Consider the following 26,281-nt stretch of genomic DNA (forward strand, 5'->3'; position numbering starts at 1 on the left):
TCATAACACTTATGTGAGGATGTGAAGATAAAAGAGTCATCTACTGATAAAAGGAGAAACATTGCAATGACTTATAAGAGGTTGGGCTACTCCCTATATTGCCAACTGATTTTATGGTAACATCTCAACTTTCTTCCAATTTTTTTTTTTCAAACATTGTAAGAAGCAATTTCAATTATTTTAAAAAGCGCAAATTCTTGTTGGATGTGAATCGAATTTAAAACCTATTAGTGAAAATAAATATCACATTAGATCGTAACAAGATAATAAGATTTAAAAATTTTAAAATGAAATAGTAGATGGGACATGACACACATGAGTTGGTATTGTTGGAAGTTAATTTAAAGGAAGTGTTATTGACACTCCAAAAATCTCATTCTACACTCCTCACAAGTATGTTTTTCTTTCCAAATATAGAAAGTTTGGAGTGTAGAATGAGATTTTTGGAGTGTCAATAACAATTCTCTAATTTAAAACCTGCTTCTAATTGTCTGATTTGAAACCCGGTCTTCCTACAACTCCACATATAAACCACACTGTTTTAAAAATTCCCACTTAGGCTCCACCTAGGTCCCGTCTAGGTTAGGCGGTTGGTCACCGTCTCGATTAATGCCTAGACGTTTGAAAATTAAGAAAAGGTGCATAGACCTGCTAAGACACCCACCTAGACCGCCTAGGCACCCGCCTAACCTGCCCAGACCCACCTAGACATTTGCCTAAGTTGCGACTCGCTTAGATAGAAAATAGATAACTTTCATTTTGCATTTTATTATTTCCAATAAATTGTAATAGGCTTATTGAACACTTAAATAAACACACATTATATGCTTGCTTCCCATGTTTTGATTATGTTCCAATACTTCATAATATATATGTTATTGTATTTTCTAATTTATGATGAAATTATATATATTTTAAATATAAACAGACATTTATTTACACGAAAAATACAATAAATTTACTTAAATTTGTCTAGGCTTCACCTAACCGACTAAGCGCTGGGTCCCAACTGCTCTAGGTCCCAGCCTGCCTAATGTCTAGCACCTAGTGTATTTTACAACCTTGATAAACCAAATAAGGTTTCAAAAAAAAAAAAAAAAAAAAGGGGTAAAGTACAAAAAACTACCTCAACTATTGGTGTTACGACACTTTCGTACCTCATCTTTTAAAATTGACAATGTCATACCTCATCTTTAGAATTTGGTCCAATGTTATACCTTCCGTTACTAGACCGTTTACTTTTCAGTTAAATGCTGAAGTGGCTTGATTCGGGGCCCACTTTCTATTAAAATATTATTAAAAACTAAAAAAAATATTTAATATTTTTTAAATATTAAAATAATAATAAAAAGTGAAAAAAAAAACCCCTCAGTTCGTCCCTCCCCTCCCACTCCCTCTCCCCCCTCCTCTCTTTTCTCCCCATCTTCATCTTCTTCCCACCACCTGCAAATCCCAAAAAAAATAAAAAATAAAAAGTTTTGAAAACCCATCAAACCCCCCTGCGAGAGAAGGAGAAGGAGAAGGAGGAAGAAAAAAAAAAAAAAATTTTGAAAACCATCAACCCCCCTTGCGGAAAAGGAGAACGAGAACGAGAAGGAGGAGGAAGAAGAAGAAGAGGAGGAAAAAAAGGAGAAGGAGGAAGGAAAAAAAAAAAAAAAAATTTGAAAACCCATCAAACCCCAAATCCACCAGTCTTATTCATTCTCCACATCCTCTTCCGCACGCATCCGCCACATTCTCTGCGCACCCATCTTCCTATCGACGGGATGTGGGTTTTTTTTTTTTTTTTTTTTTTTTTTTGAGTTGCAAGAGGGAGAAGAGGGGGTGGGGAGGGGGAAACTAAGTGTGGGTGTGGGGGAAGAAGATGAAGATGGGAAGAAGAGAGAGGGGGAGGGGAGGGACGAAATGATGGCGTTTTTTTTTCTACTTTTTATTATTATTTTAATATTTAAAAATATTAAATAATTTTTTTAATTTTTAATAATATTTTAATGATTTTTTTAATAGTAAGTGGGTCTCGAATCAAGTCACATTAGCATTTAACTGAAAAGTAAATGGTCAAATAACGGAAGGGATAACATTGGACCAAATTCTAAAAATGAGGTGTGAAAATATCGTGACACCAATAATTAAGGTAGTTTTTTTGTACTTTATCTTAACAAAAAAAAAAGATAAACCAAATAAAGTTCCACTTTTGAAGAGGATTCCCCTCCCTCCTTTTGACGTCGTTGCATGTGGCGAGCGGTGACTCCCCACTAATTCCGTCTCCCTCCCTCCCCAAAATCTTTTATTATTTCTCCATTTTTTTTATTAATGTCATTGCATTTTCTTCTACCTTCAATTTTTATTCAAATCATATCCTACGCAAACAAATTACAACAAAAGTGGATCAAATTTTGAGATCAATCTCCGAGTGATCGAAACCGGAAAATGGAATCGGACCAGTTAATCTCGGGCGGCGGGTCTCGCTACCTCCAAATGCGATCGGAGTCGGCCATGTCGCCCTCCTCCTTTTTCTGCCGTCTTTCGTCCTTCGAGCCCGCTCGGATTTTCGATGAGTTGCCGAGCGCCACCATCGTCTCCGTCTCCCGTCCCGACGCCGGCGATATTAGCCCCGTGCTACTCTCTTACACCATCGAGTTCCAATACAAGCAGGCACGCAACTCCGATCTCTCTCTCTATCAATCAATCTCTTCATGCTTTTGTCCAATTCTCTGTTTCTGTTCGCCGGAGATCGCCTGCTTCAATTTCAGTTTTCAATCTGAATTGTGTGTTTGGCTGCCGAGAAAATTGAGATAAGACCAGAGAGAATTCAATATCTGGATGTTAAGAAAGAAAAAGAAGAAAGTCGTCAACTTTAAGTTGATAGAATCTTCTAGAATCATTGCATTTCTGTTGACTGTAAAAATTGGGCTGTTATTTCCTAATTGGGTTCACTCATTTCGAATTTTCTATATAATATCAACTTGTGAAGTTTGCTCTGCAGATTACTATTTAAGATTTATCGTGGCCTAATTATGTGTTTTTCTTCGCTTTTCTACCTTGATTAGTTTAAGTGGCGATTAGTGAAGAAACCGTCACATGTATTCTACTTGCATTTCGCATTGAAGAAACGTGCATTTTTCGAGGAAATTCAGGAGAAGCAAGAACAGGTCTTTGTTTTTCTTTTCCTTTTTCTTTTTTTTTTTTTTATCGTTTGAGTTTGTAAGTGTAATGCCAGTTTGTATTTTCACTATTGTATGCACTTTGGCAGTTCGCTGTATATTTCGGAATGTTTAGGAGATTAATCCCGTTTGCAACATTATTTTAAAGGTTAAAGAATGGCTTCAAAATCTAGGAATAGGAGATCACACAGATGTAGTGCATGATCATGAGGATGATGAGACTGTTCCCCTGCAGCACGATGAAAGTGCTAAAAACAGGTCACTGTTAAATTTATATGTGCTGTGTACCTTTTCTGGAATTACTTTCATAAATCTTATAGTTGCATCTTTTGTTCAGAGATGTTCCATCTAGCGCCGCTCTTCCAATCATCCGGCCAGCGCTGGGTAGGGATCAATCCATTGCGGAGAGATCAAAGGTTGCAATGCAAGGGTATCTAAATCACTTTCTTGGAAACATGGACATTGTGAACTCTCGAGAGGTGTGCTTGGTGCTTGTTCTCTAAATGCCAATCACATGTGTCAATGTAAATAACTAGTTTTTGAATTTAAATTATCTACAATCAACGGTGTTCTTTGAATGAACATCCACTGCTTTTAGCTTTTTTCAGTTTGCTTATTAAATGTCTAAGCTTCAATAATTATTGTATTGTAGGTCTGCAAGTTCTTGGAGGTCTCGATGTTATCATTTTCTCCAGAATATGGCCCTAAGCTAAAAGAAGACTATGTGATGGTGAAGCATCTTCCAAAAATTCTTAAGGATGATAGTACCAGGAAATGTTGTGCATGTGGTTGGTTTAATTGCTGTAATGACAATTGGCAAAAGGTAAGAAGTCCTCCTTTTGATAAGTTCTCTTTTATATTCACTTGAAAATTGAGCACATTGGTGACAAAGTTATGGTGGTCAACTCTCCAGTAATATTAGTAATCTGTCTATTAAAGTTTAATTAACTCAAAGAGACCTGTGAGTTCTTAGATACTCAACAAAATATAGGCTTTTTGTTGGTGGGAGTCAAAATGTAGATTTGAATCAAGTGACAAGATTTTATTATTTTTGGACAATTGGTATACCAATTGAGAGATATCTTATGCATAACCTCCTCATCCTTTTAAGTTCTTTAGATTAAGGTATGTTTATCACCCTTTATTTTTGCATTACCCCCTAATTGATTTTCTGCAGGTTTGGGCTGTATTAAAACCAGGATTCTTGGCCTTGCTGGCGCATCCTTTTGATACCCAACCTTTAGATATAATAGTATTTGATGTACTACCAGCCTCAGATGGAAATGGGGATGGCCGGGTATCACTGGCAAAAGAAATAAAAGAGAGGAATCCTTTACGTCATGCATTTAAGGTTAGTGTTACTTGGGCCTTATGTTTTTCCGGGGTTATATCTGATGCTTCAGATTTGTAAAACTGCACTTTCTGTGAATTCTTCCTGAATTTCCAGTTAAGTAGCTCTGCGTATAACTGAATCTATCGGATGGTTGTGCATATTTATTTTACACTGGGCAGTCTAGATATTATGGTTTATGTTCATTTGGATGTGCGTTCACTATTAGGATGCAACTGTGTGAGTTATTGTTAATACTTTAAAATTTTAAACCAGGCAGAATTCTGACTACTAACTTCACCCCTGTTAGCCAATATTGCATTTCTTAGTCAATAATAATAACATGCACAATTTGCTGGTGGCTGACAAATTTCTATGTTTTCAAGAAGACCTTTCCCTCATTTGTATTGTTGTCGTGGGCACTATCTGCTTAATAAATGAGAATGTCCAGACAATTTCTGATAAATAAAGTGAAATTTGAAAAGGTGGCTTGTGGAAACCGGAGCATTAATTTGAGAGTTAAGAGTGGTGCCAAAGTAAAAGATTGGGTTGCCTCAATCAATGATGCTGGACTCAGGCCTCCAGAGGGCTGGTGTCATCCTCACCGCTTTGGCTCTTTTGCACCTCCGAGAGGTTTGACTGAAGATGGTAGTCAGGTTCAATGGTTTATAGATGGTCAGTCAGCATTTGAAGCTATTGCGTCTGCAATTGAGGATGCAAAATCAGAGGTATGTTCCTTTCAGTTTCTGGGTACTTTTCAGATGATTGTTACATTTTCTTCTGTTTGATTAATGAAAGCCCCATGCAGATATTTATTTGTGGCTGGTGGCTGTGTCCAGAATTGTACCTGCGGCGTCCATTTCACGCTCATGCTTCTTCTAGACTTGATTCCTTGCTGGAAGCAAAAGCTAAGGAAGGGGTTCAGGTGAACCTTACTTTTAAGCAATCTTTAACTCCAATTCTTTACATGATTGTCATCTATGAATTGACTTAAGACTCGAATTCTTTGCATGTTCATCATCTATGAATTGACTTAAACACAGTTCATTGAAATAAGATTTAAACGTTTTTTCTAATTTTTTGACACTGAAACATGTCTGCAGATATACATTCTTCTTTATAAAGAGGTAGCTCTTGCTCTGAAAATCAACAGTGTTTATAGCAAGAGAAAACTGCTTAGGATTCATGAGAATGTGAGAGTACTACGTTATCCTGACCACTTTTCAAGTGGTGTTTACTTATGGTATGTGCTGTACTTGCAAATCAATTTGTAGATTTTGTGTTACTTATTCAGAAAGTCTCTTGGAACTCCCCTATCATGTAATCTTTTTCTGCTTCTGATGTTAAATATTTGTTATGTATAGGTCGCACCATGAAAAACTTGTCATTGTTGATTACCGGATTTGCTTTCTTGGAGGACTGGATTTATGCTTTGGTCGTTACGATACTGCTGAGCATAAAGTGGGTGATTGTCCTCCTTCGATATGGCCTGGAAAGGACTATTACAACCCGAGGTGAGCTTCTTGTCTACACTGGGATTATGCATTGACAACTATCCTCAGATAATGACAGAAACCTCGTCGTGAAAATATGTTTGTTTTTCATTTTGTCTTTTCTTTGTTTTTCTGAAATGATTCCATTGTCGTGAAATATGTTTTTTGTAATATAATCTTGTCAGGGAATCTGAACCAAATTCGTGGGAGGATACAATGAAAGATGAGTTGGATCGTGGAAAATATCCTCGTATGCCTTGGCATGATGTTCACTGTGCCCTTTGGGGACCACCTTGCCGAGACGTGGCTAGACATTTTGTTCAGCGCTGGAACTATGCAAAGGTTGATATTCTGCTAGGATGTTATATTTTTGGTTTATAATAAGTTATGTGCTATTCCCAAGTCATGCATTTTTTCAGAGAAATAAGGCTCCAAACGAACAAGCAATTCCACTACTTATGCCGCAGCACCACATGGTCATTCCTCATTACATGGGAAGAAGCCAAGAGATGGAGATTGAAAGTAAGAATGCTAATAATCACAAAGAGCACAAAAGGACAGATTCCTTGTCGTCGATATCATCCTGTCAAGATATTCCGCTTCTTATACCCCAAGAAGCTGATGGGCTGGATTGTCCAAATGAAGACACAAAACTAGATGTGACAGACTCTCCTCATGATCTCCTTGATCAGCCAAGCTGGGTTAGCAACAATCTTGCTTTCCCTTTCCGGAAGTTAAAAATTGCACCAGTAGGTCCTGATATGCCAATGAGAGGCTTTGTAGATGACCTTGATTCTCTGGCTCGACATGGAAAAATGGCTTCTGACGGGGTGGCACAGCCTGGCATGAAGGATCCAGAGTGGTGGGAAACACAAGAAAGGGGCAACAAGGGAGGTTTCACAGATGAATCGGGACAAGTTGGCCCTTGTTGCTCATGTCGATGCCAGGTGAACAAAACTCCTTTGTCTTTTTGAAATTCAATATTATTGCAAATGTCATTTCTACTTGGCTTCTAATTTCTTATTTGCCATCTTCCTATTTTGATGTTATTTATTTGGTGATAGCTGTGTCTTAAGTGTCAAGTAACCTTCTTGAGGAACCTACTGCTTAGAACAATGTCTTAGGAATTGAACTGGGGAAAAGAAGTGCCTATAGAATTTTAAACAAAGTTAAGATTCCAAGGGCATGTGTACTCAATAAACCTCCAGAGGAGGTGATATTCAGAAGTGTCAGAGTGTTTAATCATTTAGTGTGTAGTAAATGTTTCTGTTTCTTACTGTTTTATTGTGATAATGGACCTTGCATCCTGTATGTTCCTAACAAACATCTCACTTTCAGGTTATTAGAAGTGTCAGTCAGTGGTCAGCAGGAACAAGCCAAGTTGAACAGAGCATTCACAATGCTTATTGCTCACTGATCGATAAGTCCGAACACTTCATTTACATTGAGGTAAATATGTTTCTCAATCTTCTTTACTTTGCGAATATAGGAAACCCCTACCTAATGTATTTCAATGTTGTTATGTAAGTATGTATATGTGATAATTTAGACTTACTGATATATCATATATTTCAGGAAGCATATGCTAAAAATAAAGAGTATTTCAAAACTTTATCGACAATTTGACAAGCATTATTGCTGCATGAGATTTTTATTCCAAAAAAAAAAAAAATATTGCTGCATGAGTTGAATTTGCTAGTAGTCATATATGAAATTTCTTGTCAATTTCGTCAGCATTGAGTCTATGATGAGAATATCTCTTTCCTTTTTCCCAATCCCAAGGGGACAGGCCAGGATGACTGTTCTAATTATTTGTGGATGCTTTTTTGCACCATGCAGTCTCTGCTTTCTGATCTTTCTGGGTATCCTGCAAGGGACTTTGGTATAACTATTTTTCTGACGTCCTTTTACTTTTTGCCAACTTCTTCCCAGAATCAATTTTTTATATCAGGTCTTTCAGGAGATGAAATCATACGGAATCGTGTTTTAGAAGCTTTATTTCGACGTATTATGCGAGCATACAATGATAAGAAGCCTTTTAGAGTTATAATTGTCATTCCGCTCATACCCGGCTTCCAGGTTCCAGATCTTGTCCAAATCTATAACATCTTGAATATATCTGCCCATGTATTCCTCTTACTGATTTAGTGGTGGAACAGGGAGGTATGGATGATGCTGGTGCAGCATCTGTGAGAGCTGTTATGCATTGGCAATATCGAACCATTTGCAGAGGACAGAATTCAATATTGCACAATCTTAATGAAATTCTTGGTCCAAAGATGCATGATTACATTTCCTTCTATGGCCTTAGATCTTATGGTAAACTCTATGAAGGTGGTCCTGTGGCCTGTAGTCAGGTAATTCCCTAGCATCAATGTAACTTCATGTCTGCTTGTGTATCTCTTTCCAATGTAGGACATTAGTAATATGTTTGTCAAATTTTATAGCTTCCACCTCATGAATACGTCATTGTTATATTATTATTGGCACTGCAGGTCTATGTGCATAGTAAAATCATGATTGTCGATGATTGCACAACTTTAATTGGATCAGCTAACATCAATGATAGGAGTTTGCTTGGTTCAAGAGACTCTGAGGTATTTCTCCTGCTGTGGTTTCTCCTGTATCATCTTACCATACATTTGATGGTGCCTTAGAATCTGAGTAAAGTGCCGTTTACCGAACTATTACCCCAGTTGAATTTGACCCCCTGAACTATTTGAAATAAGCCAATTTAACCCCTCATCGTCAGATTCGATGAATTTTCATCCACTTTTTGCCAAATGCTGGCACGTGACCAACACGTCATTCACTCTTGAGGGTAAAGTCGTGCAATATTTGACGGCAAAGTGGATGAGATTTCATCGAATCTGACAGTGAGTGGTTAATTGGCTGATTTCAAATAGTTTAGGGGGTTAATTTACCAAAAATATTGTTATGGGGTCAATTTCAAATGGGGTAATAGTTCAGGTGGTCAAACGGCAGTTTACCCTTAAAATCTTGAAGTTGGAAAGTGTGTTTGCTTTATATACTACAGAAGTTATGCATGGCCGAAGTGCACAAAATGACTTGGTAAAGCGTTTGGACTGAATAAAATGCAACAGAATGTTGACTGAGCGTATAAGCACAGAATTGTAAATGTAGTACGGTTTCAGTATATATTGTCTCCTGCGTAAACATGACTTTCCTTGTGCTTCTCTTCTACATGCATGGTTGCTTCCATTAATTGTTGTTATTCTGCATCTTAGATTGGTCTACTGATTGAAGATAAAGAGATGATTAATTCAGTTATGGGAGGAAAGCCATGGAAGGCTGGAAAGTTTTCATTGAGTCTTCGCTTGTCACTGTGGTCTGAACACCTTGGTATTCGTGCTACAGAGGTTAGTAAATCTAGTTTTGTTCATTCCTGTTTTTTCTTTTTTGTCGATTTTTAATTCGCAGTTGTGCTGACTATGATACTTGGAATCTCAAAAAACCCGGTGTCACTTATCCTGATTGTCTTTGTACATTTTTCATTTTGTTGTCAGATGAGTCAAATACTCGACCCAATTGTTGATTCAACTTACAAGGACATCTGGATGGCAACTGCAAAGGTGAGAAAAACAAGGAGAAAAATATCTTGATGAATACGCTGCTTTGTATCTAACAAATATACACTTTTTTTTGTTCCTTTTGACAGACAAATACCGCAATCTACCAAGATGTGTTTTCTTGCATACCAAACGATTTTATACAGTCCAGGTATATGCATCTCTAACCTTCCTCTTATCCCTTGCGTTTTTCTCATTTTGCTAACAAGTTGTTTGCCCAATCCCACCATGGTCGTGCAGAGCTGCGTTCAGGCAAAGCATAGCCTGCTGGAAGGAGAGAATTGGACACACAACTATCGACTTGGGAATTGGTCCTGACCAGATAGAATCATTTCAAAATGGAGATGTGAAGAGAGCAAATCCCATGGAGAGGTTAGTCTCTGTGAAGGGCCATCTTGTTTGTTTCCCTTTGGATTTCATGTTGAAAGAAGATCTGAGACCTGTGTTCAACGAGAGCGAGTATTACGCGTCTCCTCAAGTTTTTCATTGAACACGATTTTGAAGTAATTCGAGCTTACAATCTCCAGCCGCCTTCCAGCATTGGATATATTATTCTGCACATATTGTATTATGAGAGGAAAATATTTGTCCGTCGAATTCGTAGATCAAAATTATAGAGAGAGGAGGGCTCAAGCCCTCCGTATGTCACTGTTTAAAAGTTGGCATGCCTGCACAAGGTTCTCTTGTGGATAACTTGTACGGAAGAGGATCCTCACATCCTAGCTATTCATCGTACATTGTACGATTAATTTTCGTCAGGTACTATTTGTGTTTAATTTTAATTAAAAAATTAAATAATTTTTTACTACATAATGCCGGATGAATGGCTAGAGATCCTCGCAATTTGGATCTAGATGGGATCCAAGTCCAACTTATGGCATTGTATTGTTCCAATGGAATGTCAGAGTAGTTGTGGAGGACTTCCTTATTATATAGTAACTTTATCATTTTTATGGACGTCACATAATTTCACTAGCATGCAAAAGTAAATATTTAATTATTTTTTATTGGAAATTTTTTATTTTAATTATACTAACAAAAGGACAAAACTAGTTAAATTTTAATATAATGACAAAAAATAGTTAAATTTTTAAAATAATTACAAAAAAAGTTAAATTTAATATAATTACTAGTTAAATATTACTATTCTAAAAACCCACGTCGACGCCGCTTATGCCTTGGCTAGGCACTAGGAGGCAATGGTCTGTCCTGATTAATTCCTAGGTGTTTGAAAATTAAGAAAGAGTGCCTATACCTACTTAGGCGTTTGCTTAGCCCTCCTAAGCGTCTGCCTAACCCACCTAGATGGTGACTTTCACTTATACAGAAAATTGTTTTAACCTTTATTTTGCATTTTATTTTTCCAATACGATGTAAGAGACTTGTTGAATATTCATTATATGATTATTCCTCATGTTCTCAATATTTTTCAATACATAATAATTTATATATCATTTTATTTTTCAATTTATATATCTCAATACAATTACGCACATTTTTAAGTATAAATGCACTTATTTATAATAAATCAAAATTTACTTAAATCCACTTAGTTCATCCAAGCCCCTGGCGTAATCACCTAAATGCTAAACACCAACACTACCCCCCCCCCCCCCAACCTGACACCCGACTAATGTGTTTTAAAACTTTGAATTTTAATATGAAGTATAGTTTGAGAACTAATGAAATACACGTAAAAAGGAAATGGCTACTAGTATTTTTCTGGGTTAAGATACCCATTCAGAGTTATTGGAAATACTCGGTTAAAATACCCATTCAGAGTTATTGGAGCCCCACCACCGAGAGCGAGGCTTTCAAAAATTGACGTGCACGTCCACCGAAGTAGGGTGGGTCTAGCACGTACGAATCGCTGTGTTCAAATAGGTGTTGGCACGACCCGCCGTCACTTTGGCGATCATTGACGAGTCATCCTTCACTCCTGACAGGACAGGTTGGTTTGAAACTCGTGCCGTGTCGTTTTACTTATAGCCAGCTTCTAACCTTCCACCACTTCGCTCATCGATGTGGGACAAAGTTTATCTACTTTTTTTTTTTTTTTTTATTTATTTCCCTGGTCAATAAGTTTGTCTAACCTTTGGGAAATTGGAGTTACAACTGTATCTGTTTTGAGCCTTTTTGTACACTTCAAAGAAAAACCGTTAGGAAGAGTTGTGATTGTTTTAAACGAAGTACGGGAGGCCGAGGGAGAACGCGATATGGAGATGAAAGAGCAACAATCAAAAGGTGGGAGGAAGGAGGTGTGAGGTCGAAGGACGCCGAACCAAAGCTGAATTTTCAAATCTGAAATTTTGCTCTCATACAATAAAAGAGAGAAAGAGGAAGGGTAGGTTTGGAAATTTGATTCATTAACGACACTATTCATCCATGTTTTGGAGAAACAGTTTCTTAAAGCTCATTTTTGCTGCTTCAGCTTTTTAGCTTTTTTCACATAAAATTGTGAAAAAACCGTTTATTGGTGTTTATGAAAGACCTTTTATGGTCCCAGTTTTTATTTACGTTAATTTCAGCTAAACCAAACTAGTATGAAGTCTGGGATGTGGCTACAATGTTTCGTAGTATCGCATAGTAGGAATTAGATCTCAATGTTCAAATGTGGTAGTTCATTTTTCAGGTACTCAATGGTCCATTGCAATATAGAAAAAAATGCAATGTGTGATGCCAAACCAATAAAAGTGAAGTACAAGCATGTCCAGGAAATGAGGCAAATCCTTCGGAAAGGGTCTCATTGACTGAACAAGTAGCTCTTTGTCTAGTACTATTTCTCGTCTCAATGTTAGTAGATGTCTCGAGACCCTTCCGTTTTCTAATTCTCCCAATTGAACAACAAAATCAAATTATGTAAAATGATTCCTCAATCTTTATCCCTGAAATCCGTAGGGATTTTGGGTACCATTTTTAAAAGGTTGGAAGTGCAACAAAAATGTTGCTCATTCTAAGCCATGAAATTCATATGACACAACAGAAAAGTCACAAGGCAAACGCTTAGCATTAAATCCCTTCTGCTTCTTTCAGATACGAATTGACACAAATTACTGCTTTCGAAGAATCGATGTATCAGTTTCAAGTTCAGAAACATTAGACAAGGCTTTGCAAACACATGGTCTCGTCTGATTAATTAATATTAACCGCCATAACGGGTCTTGAGGGATTCTGGAGGCTCTTCTTCCATGATGCCCGAACCTGTTGTAGCCAAGTACTCGCGGATAGTCGTTTTACGGTCTCCAAGAAAAGTATGATCCAAGAAGTTGTTGTATGCTACCTCGCTCAGATTCTTTGCTGCTAACACACTACAAAGCCATGTTTCAAACAGTTTAGTTCATACAAGGAGAAGCTGGCAAAGAAACCATATTCTAAAAGCAGAGTATAAGCATGCTCTTCACGCTCATTTTCCAGCCAAATGCAAATTCCGAAAAGGAAGGTTCTAACAAAATTTGTACTGAAAAAGATCACACATTCGTACAAATGAAACCGAGAAAAGCCAAAGAAACCATATAATGAATCAAATCACTCAAATATACTCCAATGTCCGTTCATGTGCAATTAAGCCGGTCTATGAGCTGATTTCTTTTATTGATAAGATTACATGTCAAATTATTAAACTTAGTACTTACCAATGCCGAAGGTAAGTGCGACAAGGTAAGATGTCATCTCGCCAAATCTTATCAATGTTATATCGTCCAAATAGCTCATAATACATCTCCTTACTTCCTGAAGTCCAGCAAAACAAAAACCAGAGCACAAATTAGCATCAAAACCGCACTACGTCGATGAATTATAGATTGCATAGGTAAGCACGATCATTGAGCTAAAACCAAAGCATAAAGGATATTTCTTTATATCTAACAATGCAATCCGAAAATTAATAGTTAACTATATAGACGTTATTGTTTACTTCCTGAAGTCTAGCAAAACAAAAACCAGAGCACAAATTAGCATCAAAACCGCACTACGTCATGATGAATTATAGATTGGATAGGTAAGCATGATGAATTATAGAAGGTTTACCTTTGCATCTAACTCTGAAAAATTCTTCATCACTATAACGAGCACAAAGAACCTGCCACATCAACAAACCACCGTCACCAATTACTAAACTAAACCCAAAACGAGAAGGGCAAAAAGCCCTAACAAACTGAAGCTATTGCTATCACATATAGACGTTGTACTCTCACCGCTCGGTTATCATATGGCTTCCCATCAAGTGATTCAGGCACAACCTACAGCAGGAACAAATAAATCCAAATTAAGCTTTCCTTTATTCTCTTTTTAAGGCTCTTCTTATCAACAACCAGATACAGCAAGAAACAACGCAGCAACTTACAGCTAGGAATCGAAATTCCGGCTCCCTTTTGATAAAAGCTGGAATCTGAAGTTAACAATGTAAGATTTAGCATATGAGTTGGGAATGAATACCAAAGTTTCCTTGTAATTTTCAAGGATTTCATATTAATTTTAACTCTAATTTCATATTAATTTAACTCTAATTTCATAACTATACCTCTGATTTTTTAATCTCAAACACTGTTACTATAAGGCTTTCCCCTTCAAATGGCTCTACACTCAAGCTCGCAATCTCCTGCAATGTGTTAACAAATTTATAAATTAGTAAAAACAGACTCAACAACTAGAATTTACCCAGCATTTCCTTTACAAAGTTAAAAAAAAAAGGGTAAAAATTTCTTCACAATTTCTCTTTGATTTTTGTTTTTTACCTTGGTCTCAGGCTTGGCAATGCCACGCTCGAAGAAAATGGGAGCCATGTGAGCATACACTCGCCGGAAGCCGTTCAACCGCGACTCTCTGAAGTTGATCAGTTCCGGAAACGTACTCCTCGCGCTTCTCTCTGCTTCCCGCAAACATCAAACTCATCAAAACGACAAAAAACTCATCAAAACAACGACGGCGATGGGGAAGATTGTACGTACCGGAAAGGAGGGAACCGAAGCCACAGATGGAGATGTAGCCGTCGGGTGAGACGATGGTTTCGAAATCCGACTCGTCGTTGAGTTCCATTGGCGGCGGTTGGATCGCCGGCGAGCTTGATCGTCCGGAATCGGAGGACATGGCGATCGGAGATGATCTTCGGAGCCGATGAAGTGGAGGGTTTTTTGAGATATGTAAGGTCGGGAAGGTGAGATGGGACAGGAAGAGAGGTTGGCGGTGGGAGCACGCGCCGCACGCCAGGTAGTGAAAAGACGGAGGATGCGGGAACGAGAGATGGAGAGTGGTGGTGATCATTACGCAGGCGGAGGGACAGAGAACAACAGAAATGACGTCGTTTTAAGGGGGTATAATCGGAAAACAGGAAATCGTGTCGTTCTACAAACGACGTCGTTGTATTGACTTAGGATGAAAGTTGAATCCAGATGCTGTCCAACTTGCAAATTTTGCACCGAATAAGCATCCAAGTTGGCTCTAAACCAAGCATGCGGAATCAACAGCTTCAAGTAAAATGGCTCATTCCAAAAGTGCTTCTGTCATCTTAACTTATCAAGGACGTGGGTATAAGCACTTCCACCCATAGATCAAGAAACAGAGATATAAAATCTTAAGTTATCTAACTGTACAGTGCGCACTCAGACAGGGCATGCAACATAAAGGGATTTTAATATTTTCACATGATACAATTACTGGATTCGTCATTTTCCAGTTCCCTGATCAACAATTCCATCATCTTCTTATACATAGGCATGTAGTGATCATTAATCATCCTTCTAGAAAGTCGGAGCTTACTGTACAGTTCTCTACGCGTCTCGTATATACCCACTCGTTCTTCAGCTGGTGGCCCGTCATTATCTAAATTTGTATCATCAGATGAAGGGGCTGATATGATGTGCATGATTCTGCCAGGGGGAAAGAAGCGGTGGTTCTCTGAAACATCCGAGGAAGAGATTGGCGTATTGCTTTCTGCAACACCAACCAGCATATCTTCTTCCTCGGTTATTTCTTTTACTGCAGCAGCCTCTTCCTCTCGGGCCTCGACATTGACTTCATTCTCCTGCCTCTTGAGCTCCTTCTCCAATTCATACCACAACTCGCCTTCAGTAATGTCTTCAACGGTAGATGTTGCAGTATTTCTATTCACTGCCAAAAGCTGCTCCTCTTCGTCGGTGTCATCATGACCCAATCCACCACTAGAACTAGATTCCAAGTTATTCAGCATTGGGTCCACAATTACTCCTTCAGCCCGAGATTCAGAATCCTTTTCACATATGAGAGAATCTTCATGCAAATCGTCTGCTTTAGAGTTCAGCAATGGGCTCACATTACGTCGACGTGCACCCATGCAAGACCACGATGAGATAGATGAATGGGTTCTCACAACAACATTTTGTGCACGCTTCATCACAACCTGCAAGTTACCAAGCAGAAGCATAATCATAATACAGATCAAAGTAGACGCAAGATTGCAAAATGATGCAGGGTGCCCCGAAATAATTGATGATCCGTGAGGACTGTGACAACCTAAATTTTAAACAGATGGACCAGCATAATTTAGTTCAACCAAATGAGTCAAGTAGCAGCACTTAAGTAATAGTTCTTCATAAGACATCGTCCAAATTACTACAAGTCAACCGTCAACAGTCAATCAAATAAGTGAAATTATATTACCTGCGTGCTGCTGGATACTGGCCGCAATAGTGCACCTGCACCAGCAACCCTCGCTTTTGCACTAGCTATAGATGGTAGACGAGAACCCAGAGCATTTGCAGAGCGATAAACAACATTCAAAACTCGTGTGCGCTCAACTTGATCCCGCAAATCATTTAACCAAGATGAAGCTATAACCTGATTACGGCAAATTCCAATGAGAATTCTGGAAATGTCTAACAGATGAGAACTGCACTATATTCACGATTAGCAAGAATGAACGATATATGCATCCAGTCAAATCTGGAGAACATACAGTACCTCAGAGCGGAGGTCATCAACAGAAGCTGCTGAGAAAGTAGGCACCAGGTCGGAGCCATTGATTATAGTAGTGATGAAGTGCTTTCCAGATTCTGCCAACTCCAATGTTATACAGGCAGCTGCAAAATGAAAATTAGATACAGGCACATGAGCATTTTCTAACAAAGAAGACTTAAGAAGATTTCAGGAAACACGGTTTTAAAGCAAGCACAGAACTTACAAGCTTAAAATGACATTCCCGCCCACACACACACTGTTTTTTTTAAAGTAACGACTCATATTTATACCTTATATCTATGTGATTTATATGCGCATTTCCATGAACAAATGGATAATTTATAGGTGCATTTCCATGAACATTTGGATAAGGAATGCAGAACCATTAACAAAAAGAAATTCAGCAGACATACCAGGGGCAAAGGTAATGCAATTGCTTGAAGAGAATTCTTTTCGTTCTCGAAGAATATATGTTAACAACGCAGCTGTACCGCCACCCAGTGAATGCCCAACAACCTGATATGAAAATATCAACATTAGCAGGCATAAAACACGTATAAGCAGGAAAAGCAACAAGACAGCATACGATCAGTTTTGAAACGACAGATAAGCGAACAAAGTGGCATGCTGTTTTAAATTAAAGAAATGACATTTACCTTTATTTTGTAGTCAGGATATTCACCAATAGCCTTCAGCAAGCAAGGAGTACTGATCTTAGCAATCCAACGGGCTGCAGCAACCATCCCACAGTGAGCATACCCTAGGATTAAGTTGCTTATTCCACCATCATCCAAAACCGAATGGTGGAAAGGGGCCACTGCACCAGTTGCAGCAGTTAGTGTATCTTTGATGCTATGTGTACCACGTATTAATAGAAGGAAGCATTTTGAATTCCTATCACGTATAATTGTGAAGGCAGGCTTCAGAAGCTGCAAGAATAATTGTTCTAATTAATAGAGCAATCAATCAAAACTTTACAGAAAATAATAAACTAAAAGCTGGTTTTCACAGGAACATAGAATTGTGAGGACCATTGTATCCGACATGACTATAAATTACTCAAAACACAGAGGTTAGTAAAAAAATTACAAAATAAATTGAGCTTATTTCACTTCTCATAAATCGTCCAATAAAATAAATGTTCATCTTTCGCGAGTTTTTACTACCATCATTCTATTAACATAGATATTCATCTCTCATTTTCTGCATCAATTTAGATTCTTGAAGCTATTCCATTGATGCTTCCTTGCGAAGTTGAAAACTTTGGTTGTGATGGAACTAAAGGCTTGTGAATATGATTTTCTCGTCACGGTTTTGAAGGAAGAAGTGGGTAAATGGTGGATCTGGGGAATATGGGCAGCTCTAGTGTGAATCTATGGATTGGTTGAGTATGATATTTTGGATTTCTGGAATCCATGGATTTATTTATTTGTATGTATTATTTGCTTAGCTACAAATTCGCGTACTTAGACAGTTCCTTGACACTAATCTGCGGTACTAAATATCTACATCAATCCAATTACCCGTAGAACAATTTCATATAAACCGTAGGCAAATGCAGGTAAGTTAAGAGCTTGCTAACCCCGGCCTTGGGCTTCTGAAGAAGGACATCTTCCTGAGAGAAACCCCCTGACTCTAAAAACACCGGAAACGGTTTCTTCGAGAACAGCATACAAAGCGTCAGCAACTTCAAGTAATATTTCAACTCCTCAATAATTCCAGACCCTTCAAGCTGCACACTATCACTACCAGCATACACACTCGCAACTTGTAGGTTACCCTGCGAATTAACCAAAAATGCAAGGACTTAAACGCAAATAACGAAACTTTCATAGGCAAAACCCCCAAATGAGAGAAGTTTGCAGAAAAGGACTCCAATTTTGAGCGAATTACTCACCTGCCGACGCATGAGGTACTTAATGCCGAAGGCCAAGTCGCCGATCGGCCACTTCCCGAGCGTTTCGGAGTAGGTGAACCGGAGCGTGTCGGACAAGGTGGTGAGCGACTCGACCCACGTGGCGGGCGCTTGAGCCGGTCGCCGAGAAAGCCGTTTCCTCGCCGATCTCATCTTCGAGAGATTTCCGCTCCGATCGCCGTCGTCGTCCCCGTCTTCAACGCCGCCCTCTTTCGTTGCTCCCCTTCGACTGAACAAGTAGTAAAGAATCACGGCGGCTCCGGCGGCGGTCACCACTGATCCCGCCGCCATTGGAATCCAACGGTCGAGATCGAAACCTCAGAAGAATGACAGCACTAGAAAATTAATTCCGGAAAAACCAAAAATTTCTAAAGTTCGAATGAAAAAAAATGAGATACAAACTGTTCAATTAAATTGAAAAGAATCAGAAGAAATCAAATCAGGGAAGATTGAGAATGTGGATTTGCGTGTTTCTTTGACGTGTGAGGGAGGTAGAGCAACAGAGGAATGTGCGCGAATAAAGAAAGAACTGGGACATTCAAATTACGATTATAGGCACTTCCCGTGCAATAATTGGGGTTAACCGTTTCTTTTGAAAAAGGGTATTTTGGTCACCATCAGTTCGACGTTTTTGGGCGGAGTGGAAGGGCGCGCACGTTAGGGATAATGGAGTAATTTGGTTTTGTCTGGGGCGGGTAGATTTAGCAATTAGGACAGTCCGTGTGGATCAAGACGGAAAAACCATTTAAAGAGTCTAATTATAAACAGAGAGATTATGTTTGATTCTTATTAAAATGAATTTGAATAATATTATTATTAGGTGTGATTTAACCTATATTCTCATTTTTTAATATAGATAATATCGTTTGTTTAAAATATATATAATTAGAGAGAGAGGAAAATGAAAATATTCTTTTTTTTCCTTTACTTATATTATGATATGTAAAGTCGTGCTTAAAATTTCGATACTGATGAGTTTAAATCACATTATTGCTAACTGATTGTAAGGTTAAGCACACTTATTTTTCTTAATATAGATAATACCATTTGTTTAAAAAATAAAATTCGGGAAAAAATCTCTCATTAAAATGGGCGGGTGATAGGGACAAAAGGACAATGGGGCCCACGGGGTCGGAGGAAAGAGCCGGCTGGATCCAACCCATCTCAATTCTCATGAGTGTGTAATATGGTGGGCCATGGATGTGAATGTTTGTTTAATGAGTTGACAAGGCCCAAATGTTGCTAGGTTGGTCAGCAAATTTGATTTTACTTTTGATAGACCATACCGTATCAAATAAAAAATCATTGAGGAAACCGAACCATAATATACCATATCAAATCAAATTATAGACGGTTTGGTTCGAACAATTCCTTTTTCTTTTGCATTTTTTTCACTTTATTAGCCCTACGACCAAAAAGAAAATCATACCTGCTACGCATATTTTGCATTTTGAACATAAGAAATAATCATCTTGTAATTCAACACGTCACCAAATTTTAAAGTTCTCGACTTACATATTACATCGTTATGTTCAATGGCTTCAAGGTTTCATTATATATCGTTAGAGCATCTCCAATGCACCGAGTTGCATATTCTTATAAGACGGGTCGTGGTTGTTGCCACACGGTACTCATCATGGCTTCATTGTGGTGATATACCACTCGCATGTCCACCAACTTCAAGTTTCAGCTAACCTAAGCAAACAAACAAAAATCAAGGCCTAAAACTTTTTTGTGTTAGTTTAGTGCATTCTAAAAAGAATGACCGAATCAACATTAGGATCCAGTCAACCAACATTTTTGTGCTTGATTAGGATCCAGTCAACCAACATTTTTGTGCTTTTAAGGACGGAACATTAGATACTGATTGTAAATGGTGTCCAATGTATTGCTACAGTGTGGATAAGGCCGACATTTTACTTGTGCAAGTTTATACGATAAAAAAGAAAATCCAGAACTTGCTACACATAAATTGGTACATTTGTATTTATAGTCACTTTAGTATCATTGGTCTAGATTCACATACTAACGGTATAAGTATTTTACGTTGTTTACAGTCTATTTTACCAACCGGAGAACTACTTGGTCGGTTTTAATAATGTCTATTTAAGTTTGTTGTCCCCTTTACCTAATTTGGTACTATACATAAGTTTAGCCAATTTGGGGAAGAAGCTCAGTTATTTGAAGGAAGAAATTAACCCAATATTACATCGTCCAAATACTTTTGGTTATCAATCTTGAAAATAAAAAAACAATCACTATAAGGAACTTTGTCAGTGCATGAACTTGTCAATGAAAAACTCATATATGCGGTTTAACTAATACAAACTTTCAAATTTTAAGCAAGTGTATTCAAAACTTCAATATATTATAACATTCTGCGCATAACTTGTGTCCTAGGAAACCTTTTTTTATCCAAGATTCTATTTCCCTCAAAACAAAGGAAGCTAAATGGAGAGACTTTTCAGTGTGCTAAGAATACAGCTCGGTACACCAAGTGTTATAATACAAGTGAATGAATACTTGAAAAAAAATTCTAACCACTTGTATTATGATAATTGGTCTACCAACCCGTGTTCTTGGCACACTGAAAACAATTTAATTATAGATCGTTTCTAGTAAAGCCATGCAGCCCAAAGTGTTGGTCAAATTTTGAGTCCAACTCCAATTACTTCATACCAAATTTTAAATGAAAAGTCACGTAACAAAATTTGAAGATAGATAAAAATTTCAATCAATATGTCAATCCTATATGAATTGATATATCAATTGTGCGCTGCCAATCTTGAAATATTACATTGAGCAACATAAAATGCATTGAAATCTTCCCAAAAAGATAAAACCAATGCACTTGGTATTGACCTATGTATTAGCCCTAATGGGATTTGGGCATTAAAATTTGAATTTCCTCCAAATAAAACAACTACACGATCCAACCAATTCACAAAGAGGCTCACCAATCTCAAAACAAAAGCTCCAAATCCAAGACTTTTGATTCTTTAATTTGCAGATGAAGAATGGCAAAGGTCAAATTCCAAACGCCAAGATTGCCCGTATCGAGAAAGATTCTTGGATACAGGGTGGAGAAATAGAGATCACTGGCAATTTGGCATCGGACAATGTAAATAGGGTGCCTTTTCAAAAGCTGCCTTCCCTTGTATTCAGGGGGTCCATCATCATATCATATGCTAATCATACCTTTCATACCCTACAACCACCATAACCTACTCTTTATTAAATTCTTAAACCAATGCTAAAACCCTAATTATTCATGTAATATTTTAGTTAGCACTAAGATTTGTCTTTAACGTAATTGCATGCAGTATGACTGTCAACCGTTGATGCATATAACAACTACAAATATCTATGTGTAGTAGGTATCCATGCACACGTATATAAATATACATTTGCCGGTCGAAGCCATGCATGCGTGGGCAAAATTTTTCGATCGAGTTGCAACATAGATGAGCCTAGCTAGCTTTTCTTTAAAACTCATAATAATAGAAAAGAAAATTCAGATTAAAATCTAAGACAAACAGCACAGGATTTTGATTGAATTAAGGACCCTATAGGTGGAGTAGTGCTAGGAAGCTCTTTTTCACCTACCTCTTGATTGCCAATTTATGCCAAAGTTTCAACTGGGCATTATATATGCATCTGACCGCATTTTCCCACCTACTAGCCTTCTTTCTTTACGTCTAACTTCTTATGAGATTCAATATCAATATTAATTTGCTTGGTTCTTATATATCGAGAAATAAAGATGTTACAGATATCACATATTTGTATCATATGACGTGTATATGTCAATTAATAATGAGTTTATCTTATTAAATGTTAGTTGTACACATCGTTTGACATCAATGTATAGCTATAGATGATAACAATAGTCCAACTGATGAACGAATCTGATCTCTTATATTTCTAAAGCAAATAAATAAATGGTATGGAAAGGAAAAATCGAACTCGAGACATCAAATACAAAAATAAATATTCTTAACTAACCGAGCTACGTATAAATCCCTCACTGTTAGTCTAATAATTTAAAGTGATAATTCATTCACTCAGTGGGACTGTTCATCATGAGCTTCAACTTTATTTGGATGCCTTTGTTGGTGTTGCTATCTCCAACTGCAAACATTCAATTTTCGGGACCCTCCATTTATCAATAGCCCTTTTGGTTCGATGAGCTTAAGGCAGTTAATCTGGACACTGACGTGTGTACAATGACCTCTCATCGCTAAGTTCTTCCCAAGAAGCCAACATGTTTCAATTAACAAAATAGTTTCATTGCAGCCAAAATATTCACCCACCATATTCTTCATCTTATATTCTTGCTTGGGAAAATGTTTGGTTTTCAAATTCTTGTATCATATGTTAATAAGTATCACGATCATTACAATTTTATCGGATGTTCCCGAAGGAACCTTGATAAGTATCTTGATCAGTCTTATATATATTTTAGTTTGGGAAGGGTATATATATCATGACCATGTTATTTTAACATTTGTGTCATATTATTAGTTATTACGTAGCTCTTAATCTAGTGATGCTCGTCTTCTCAACTAATTCTTTTTTTTTTTTAAGGGGAAGCTACATGGATTATACGTCCTACATGTTCATTAAACTTTTTTTTTTTTTGTTATTGATTTTAATTGCATACACAACTAATTTAAAGTGGTAGTATTCAAATATTTAATCAATGTTCAATACTATGATTTGCTTCTTCTCCCAAAAATTCAATACAATATTGGAAACAAATATACCATTTAATTGGAAACAAGGACCAATATATAGTAAAAATAGATTTAAATTTGGGATTTTTAACGAAAAACTCGTGGTATTGTTCATTTTAACGAAAAACCACATTTTCACACTAAAAAGTCAATCTTGGTACTATTCACTTTACCCTTTATTTTGTCTTTCCGTCTTATTATCTTTATAAAAAAAATTAATATAAAATATTACATAGCTTAACCGTGATCGCATAAAATAAGAGATGGTAGAAAAGAAACCAAACAGGGCAGACAACCTGCTTCTATGTCATAAAAGATGAATTGCTTGAAATCTGTGGAGCGACCCTACCAATTGCTTTTTGTTTAAATTCGAACCTTAAAATCCAAGGCAAGTGAAAAAAAAACAAAAAAACAATAATGTATGGCTAGAACTCCTCAACTTCCTCCACGTGGCAAGATTAAGGGACGACCCCTTCTTATTCCCCCGTTTTCCCACCAAGTCCAAGGGAGCTCTTTTCTAAACCGCTCCACCTCTCTGTTACCACTGCCTTCCTCCCTCCCTCTCTCTTTCTCTCTCTCTCCAAACCAAATCCAACAATTCAATTTTCAAACATTTTTCTCATTCTTTTCCGTTTTCTCTGTTGGAGAGAAAAATGGGGCAGGATTCCGATTTGAAATCCCAGCTGGTGACTGAGATTTGCTCCATTTCCACGCGTGCCATTGCCTGCTCTCACAGGCATGGCAGCAGCAGCAGCAGCAGCAGCCCAGTTCATTCGCCGTCTTTCGTCGATTGGTATCGCCTTCTTAGAGTACGTTTTCTTGCACCATTTTGGTTTAAAATGCAAACCCATTTTGTAAAATTTCAAGATTGCTTATGGATGTTTGTGAAAATCTGACATTCATAGCTGGAGGAAAATGCTGGGGCAGATGTTATAAGGAAGAGATATCATGAACTTGGTAGGTTTTGGGTAAAACATTGCCATTTTACATACGTTTGATTGATTGGTGATTATTTATGGTTGGGATCTTTTATTTATTTATTTTTGTGTGTGCAGCTTTACAACTTCATCCAGATAAAAACAAGCACCCAAAAGCTGAAATTGCATTCAAGCTTGTTTCTGAGGTTAGAATTGTTCTCTTCTCTTCCCATTGTCCACCATTTTGGTTGCGTGTTGTTGCTCTATTTTCTCTATGCCACAAGTTGGCAATGGTCAATGTATGTGGAAGAAAATTGAAAATTCCATGGAGTTTGGTGAGGTTGTTCCCTCACCATACCCATTACAACCATATTCAACACAAATTTCAGTTGCACCTCTGTCCACTACAATGATGTAAACTTTGGGACCTTGGATAGTGATTTTCGAACTCTCTTTTCATTGTAATGTACTCTTCTATGTTCTTTTAGTCTTTAGACTGGATAAATCAAAGAGGAATAGAGGGGCGAAAAAGGAGAAGTGCAAAAAAGCAAACGGAATTGTGAAATCATCTCCCAAATAACACTATTATAATATTATTACATCACTCTTCTCAAATAGCAATTAATTTTAGCAAATTAACAGTTTAAGCGTATTTGTTACCGATATAATGCGACAGAGTAAACAACATATCAAGATGGTATCAATATAAGGTTGAGTCCCTAAAGCTTTATTTTAGTAAATATTATGCCTCATCTTAAGTGGGGTACAAGTGCTTCGCTGAAGGTTGAGTCCCATGTGACAGCCTGACAGCACAGATTGGACAACCAACAACATATTCATGTGTTATGATGTGACTGCATTCAATTTCAACTTATGAACCCAACTCCAATTTCTGAATTTTTATTTTTTATTTTTTTAATTTTTTGCAGGCATATTCATGTCTCTCAGATAGTGCAAAAAGAAGAGTTTTTGACTTGGAGAGATGGAGGAAGTTCTGCTTTGATTGTGGCACAATCCCCTACACGACAACCCACCACAACTCTCCCAGCACTGCCAATCCCGGTCCTTCTTCACACCACAAGCATTGCAATCCCACTAATCCAAGGCCTTGCAAAGTAATCAAGGGACTGAAAGTTATCAGCAGCAGATTCAGAGAGGAGGCAAAAGTGATAGAAAACTGCTTGAAGGCCAATGCAGCTGCAGGAAAACAATCCTCCTCGCTGTTTAGTCCAGCTGCTGCTGCTTTTGATGTGTTTCATAGCAGGTTCCCAAAAGAATCACCTGTTTTCAATCCATCCGAACATAAGGTTCAGGGATACCCTCATCTTCGGGCTCGAATATACGAAAAACCGAAGAAGTTTTGGCAGCTGAGAGCAGGGCATCACGTAGTGAATTATGAGCAGGGGAGAGCTGGTTATGATTCTCCAGTGTTTGAGGTCGGATCAGATAGAGGAATGTTTAAGAGTAGGTCTACTTGTGTTCGTTCATGACTTGTAGGCAAGTAGATTGTTACATTGATTAATTGAAAAAATGAAACGTCTTTTTATACGATTATTCATGGATGTCTTGAGAAAGTGACAAGTTTGCTTGAAATTAATCGGATTTTATTCCTTATTTTTAAGAATTGAATTACAGATTATAACGTACCCATATACTTTCTGTATTTGTCAGTAAATGCATAACAGGCCCGAAACTGGTTTGGGATTGTGATGCTTTAAAAAATATAAAAAAAAAAAGCTTATTAAAAAAATCTAGAACATCAAATATGTTTGGTAAAACAATTTTTTTTTTTAACTGCTGTCAATAATAGTAGAAAAACATAGGAAAGTAGAAGCAGAGTCTACTATGCTTCTAAAAAAATGTTTTTTATTTCAAAGTATAGTAATCAGTGCGCATTCAATGAAATTTTCAAATGGCAAGTATAACCAAACATATTTTACAAAATTACAATCATTATCCCTACATTATTCTCTTTAACAATTATTATATCACATTAAATACCATATCATTTTTTGTCATTTAACATATCCACAATAATTTATATAAAAGTTTACCAAACACTCAACAACTTTATTTTACGACTGTTTATTCTCACAGTACAGTAAACACAGTTTTTTAAAAAGCACAACAATATCAAACTAACCCTAAGTAAATAACATCATAGTAAGTAGGATTTGCATAAATATGTTGAAGGCTTTTTAACTAA

At 37.4% G+C, this 26,281-nt stretch overlaps 4 protein-coding genes across 5 annotated transcripts; 2 read left to right on the plus strand and 2 right to left on the minus strand.

Moving 5' to 3' along the window:
* The first annotated feature begins 1,909 nt into the window (after positions 1-1,909).
* Positions 1,910-10,385, plus strand: LOC125467853 (phospholipase D zeta 1-like). 2 transcript variants are annotated; one of them, XM_048584590.1, is made up of 20 exons: positions 1,910-2,655; positions 3,051-3,152; positions 3,313-3,422; positions 3,502-3,643; positions 3,817-3,987; positions 4,342-4,515; positions 4,980-5,222; positions 5,303-5,419; positions 5,598-5,737; positions 5,859-6,008; positions 6,173-6,329; positions 6,407-6,934; positions 7,326-7,436; positions 7,920-8,066; positions 8,147-8,344; positions 8,483-8,584; positions 9,236-9,367; positions 9,515-9,580; positions 9,667-9,728; positions 9,818-10,385. In XM_048584590.1, the coding sequence occupies exons 1-20, from the start codon at positions 2,431-2,433 to the stop codon at positions 10,065-10,067; spliced, it is 3,327 nt and encodes a 1,108-aa protein (XP_048440547.1). In that variant the 5' UTR covers positions 1,910-2,430; the 3' UTR covers positions 10,068-10,385. The 2 variants fall into 2 exon arrangements, with proteins under 2 accessions (XP_048440547.1, XP_048440549.1); XM_048584592.1 differs by lacking the exons at positions 1,910-2,655; positions 3,051-3,152; positions 3,313-3,422 and having other exon boundaries at positions 3,505-3,688.
* A 2,180-nt stretch (positions 10,386-12,565) lies between these two features.
* Positions 12,566-15,052, minus strand: LOC125477373. Its single transcript, XM_048584396.1, has 8 exons — positions 14,524-15,052; positions 14,311-14,441; positions 14,097-14,174; positions 13,920-13,964; positions 13,771-13,815; positions 13,604-13,655; positions 13,210-13,306; positions 12,566-12,885 (listed from the first exon to the last, which is right to left on the minus strand). Exons 1-8 carry the CDS (start codon positions 14,834-14,836, stop codon positions 12,720-12,722), a joined length of 927 nt encoding a protein of 308 aa, XP_048440353.1. The 5' UTR covers positions 14,837-15,052; the 3' UTR covers positions 12,566-12,719.
* A 128-nt stretch (positions 15,053-15,180) lies between these two features.
* LOC125477372 lies at positions 15,181-18,713 on the minus strand. Its single transcript, XM_048584395.1, has 7 exons — positions 18,405-18,713; positions 18,090-18,287; positions 17,164-17,436; positions 16,921-17,023; positions 16,511-16,629; positions 16,211-16,387; positions 15,181-15,950 (listed from the first exon to the last, which is right to left on the minus strand). The coding sequence occupies exons 1-7, from the start codon at positions 18,711-18,713 to the stop codon at positions 15,213-15,215; spliced, it is 1,917 nt and encodes a 638-aa protein (XP_048440352.1). The 3' UTR covers positions 15,181-15,212.
* A 4,788-nt stretch (positions 18,714-23,501) lies between these two features.
* Positions 23,502-25,629, plus strand: LOC103937939. Its single transcript, XM_009347925.3, has 4 exons — positions 23,502-23,967; positions 24,064-24,115; positions 24,214-24,281; positions 25,005-25,629. The coding sequence occupies exons 1-4, from the start codon at positions 23,812-23,814 to the stop codon at positions 25,563-25,565; spliced, it is 837 nt and encodes a 278-aa protein (XP_009346200.2). The 5' UTR covers positions 23,502-23,811; the 3' UTR covers positions 25,566-25,629.
* Positions 25,630-26,281: the final 652 nt, after the last annotated feature.

Source organism: the organism of the source record quoted next, unplaced genomic scaffold (genome assembly GCF_019419815.1).
Source record: "Pyrus x bretschneideri cultivar Hongxiangsu unplaced genomic scaffold, Pyrus_bretschneideri_v1 Contig21, whole genome shotgun sequence".
In the NCBI taxonomy this organism is placed as follows: domain Eukaryota; kingdom Viridiplantae; phylum Streptophyta; class Magnoliopsida; order Rosales; family Rosaceae; genus Pyrus; species Pyrus x bretschneideri.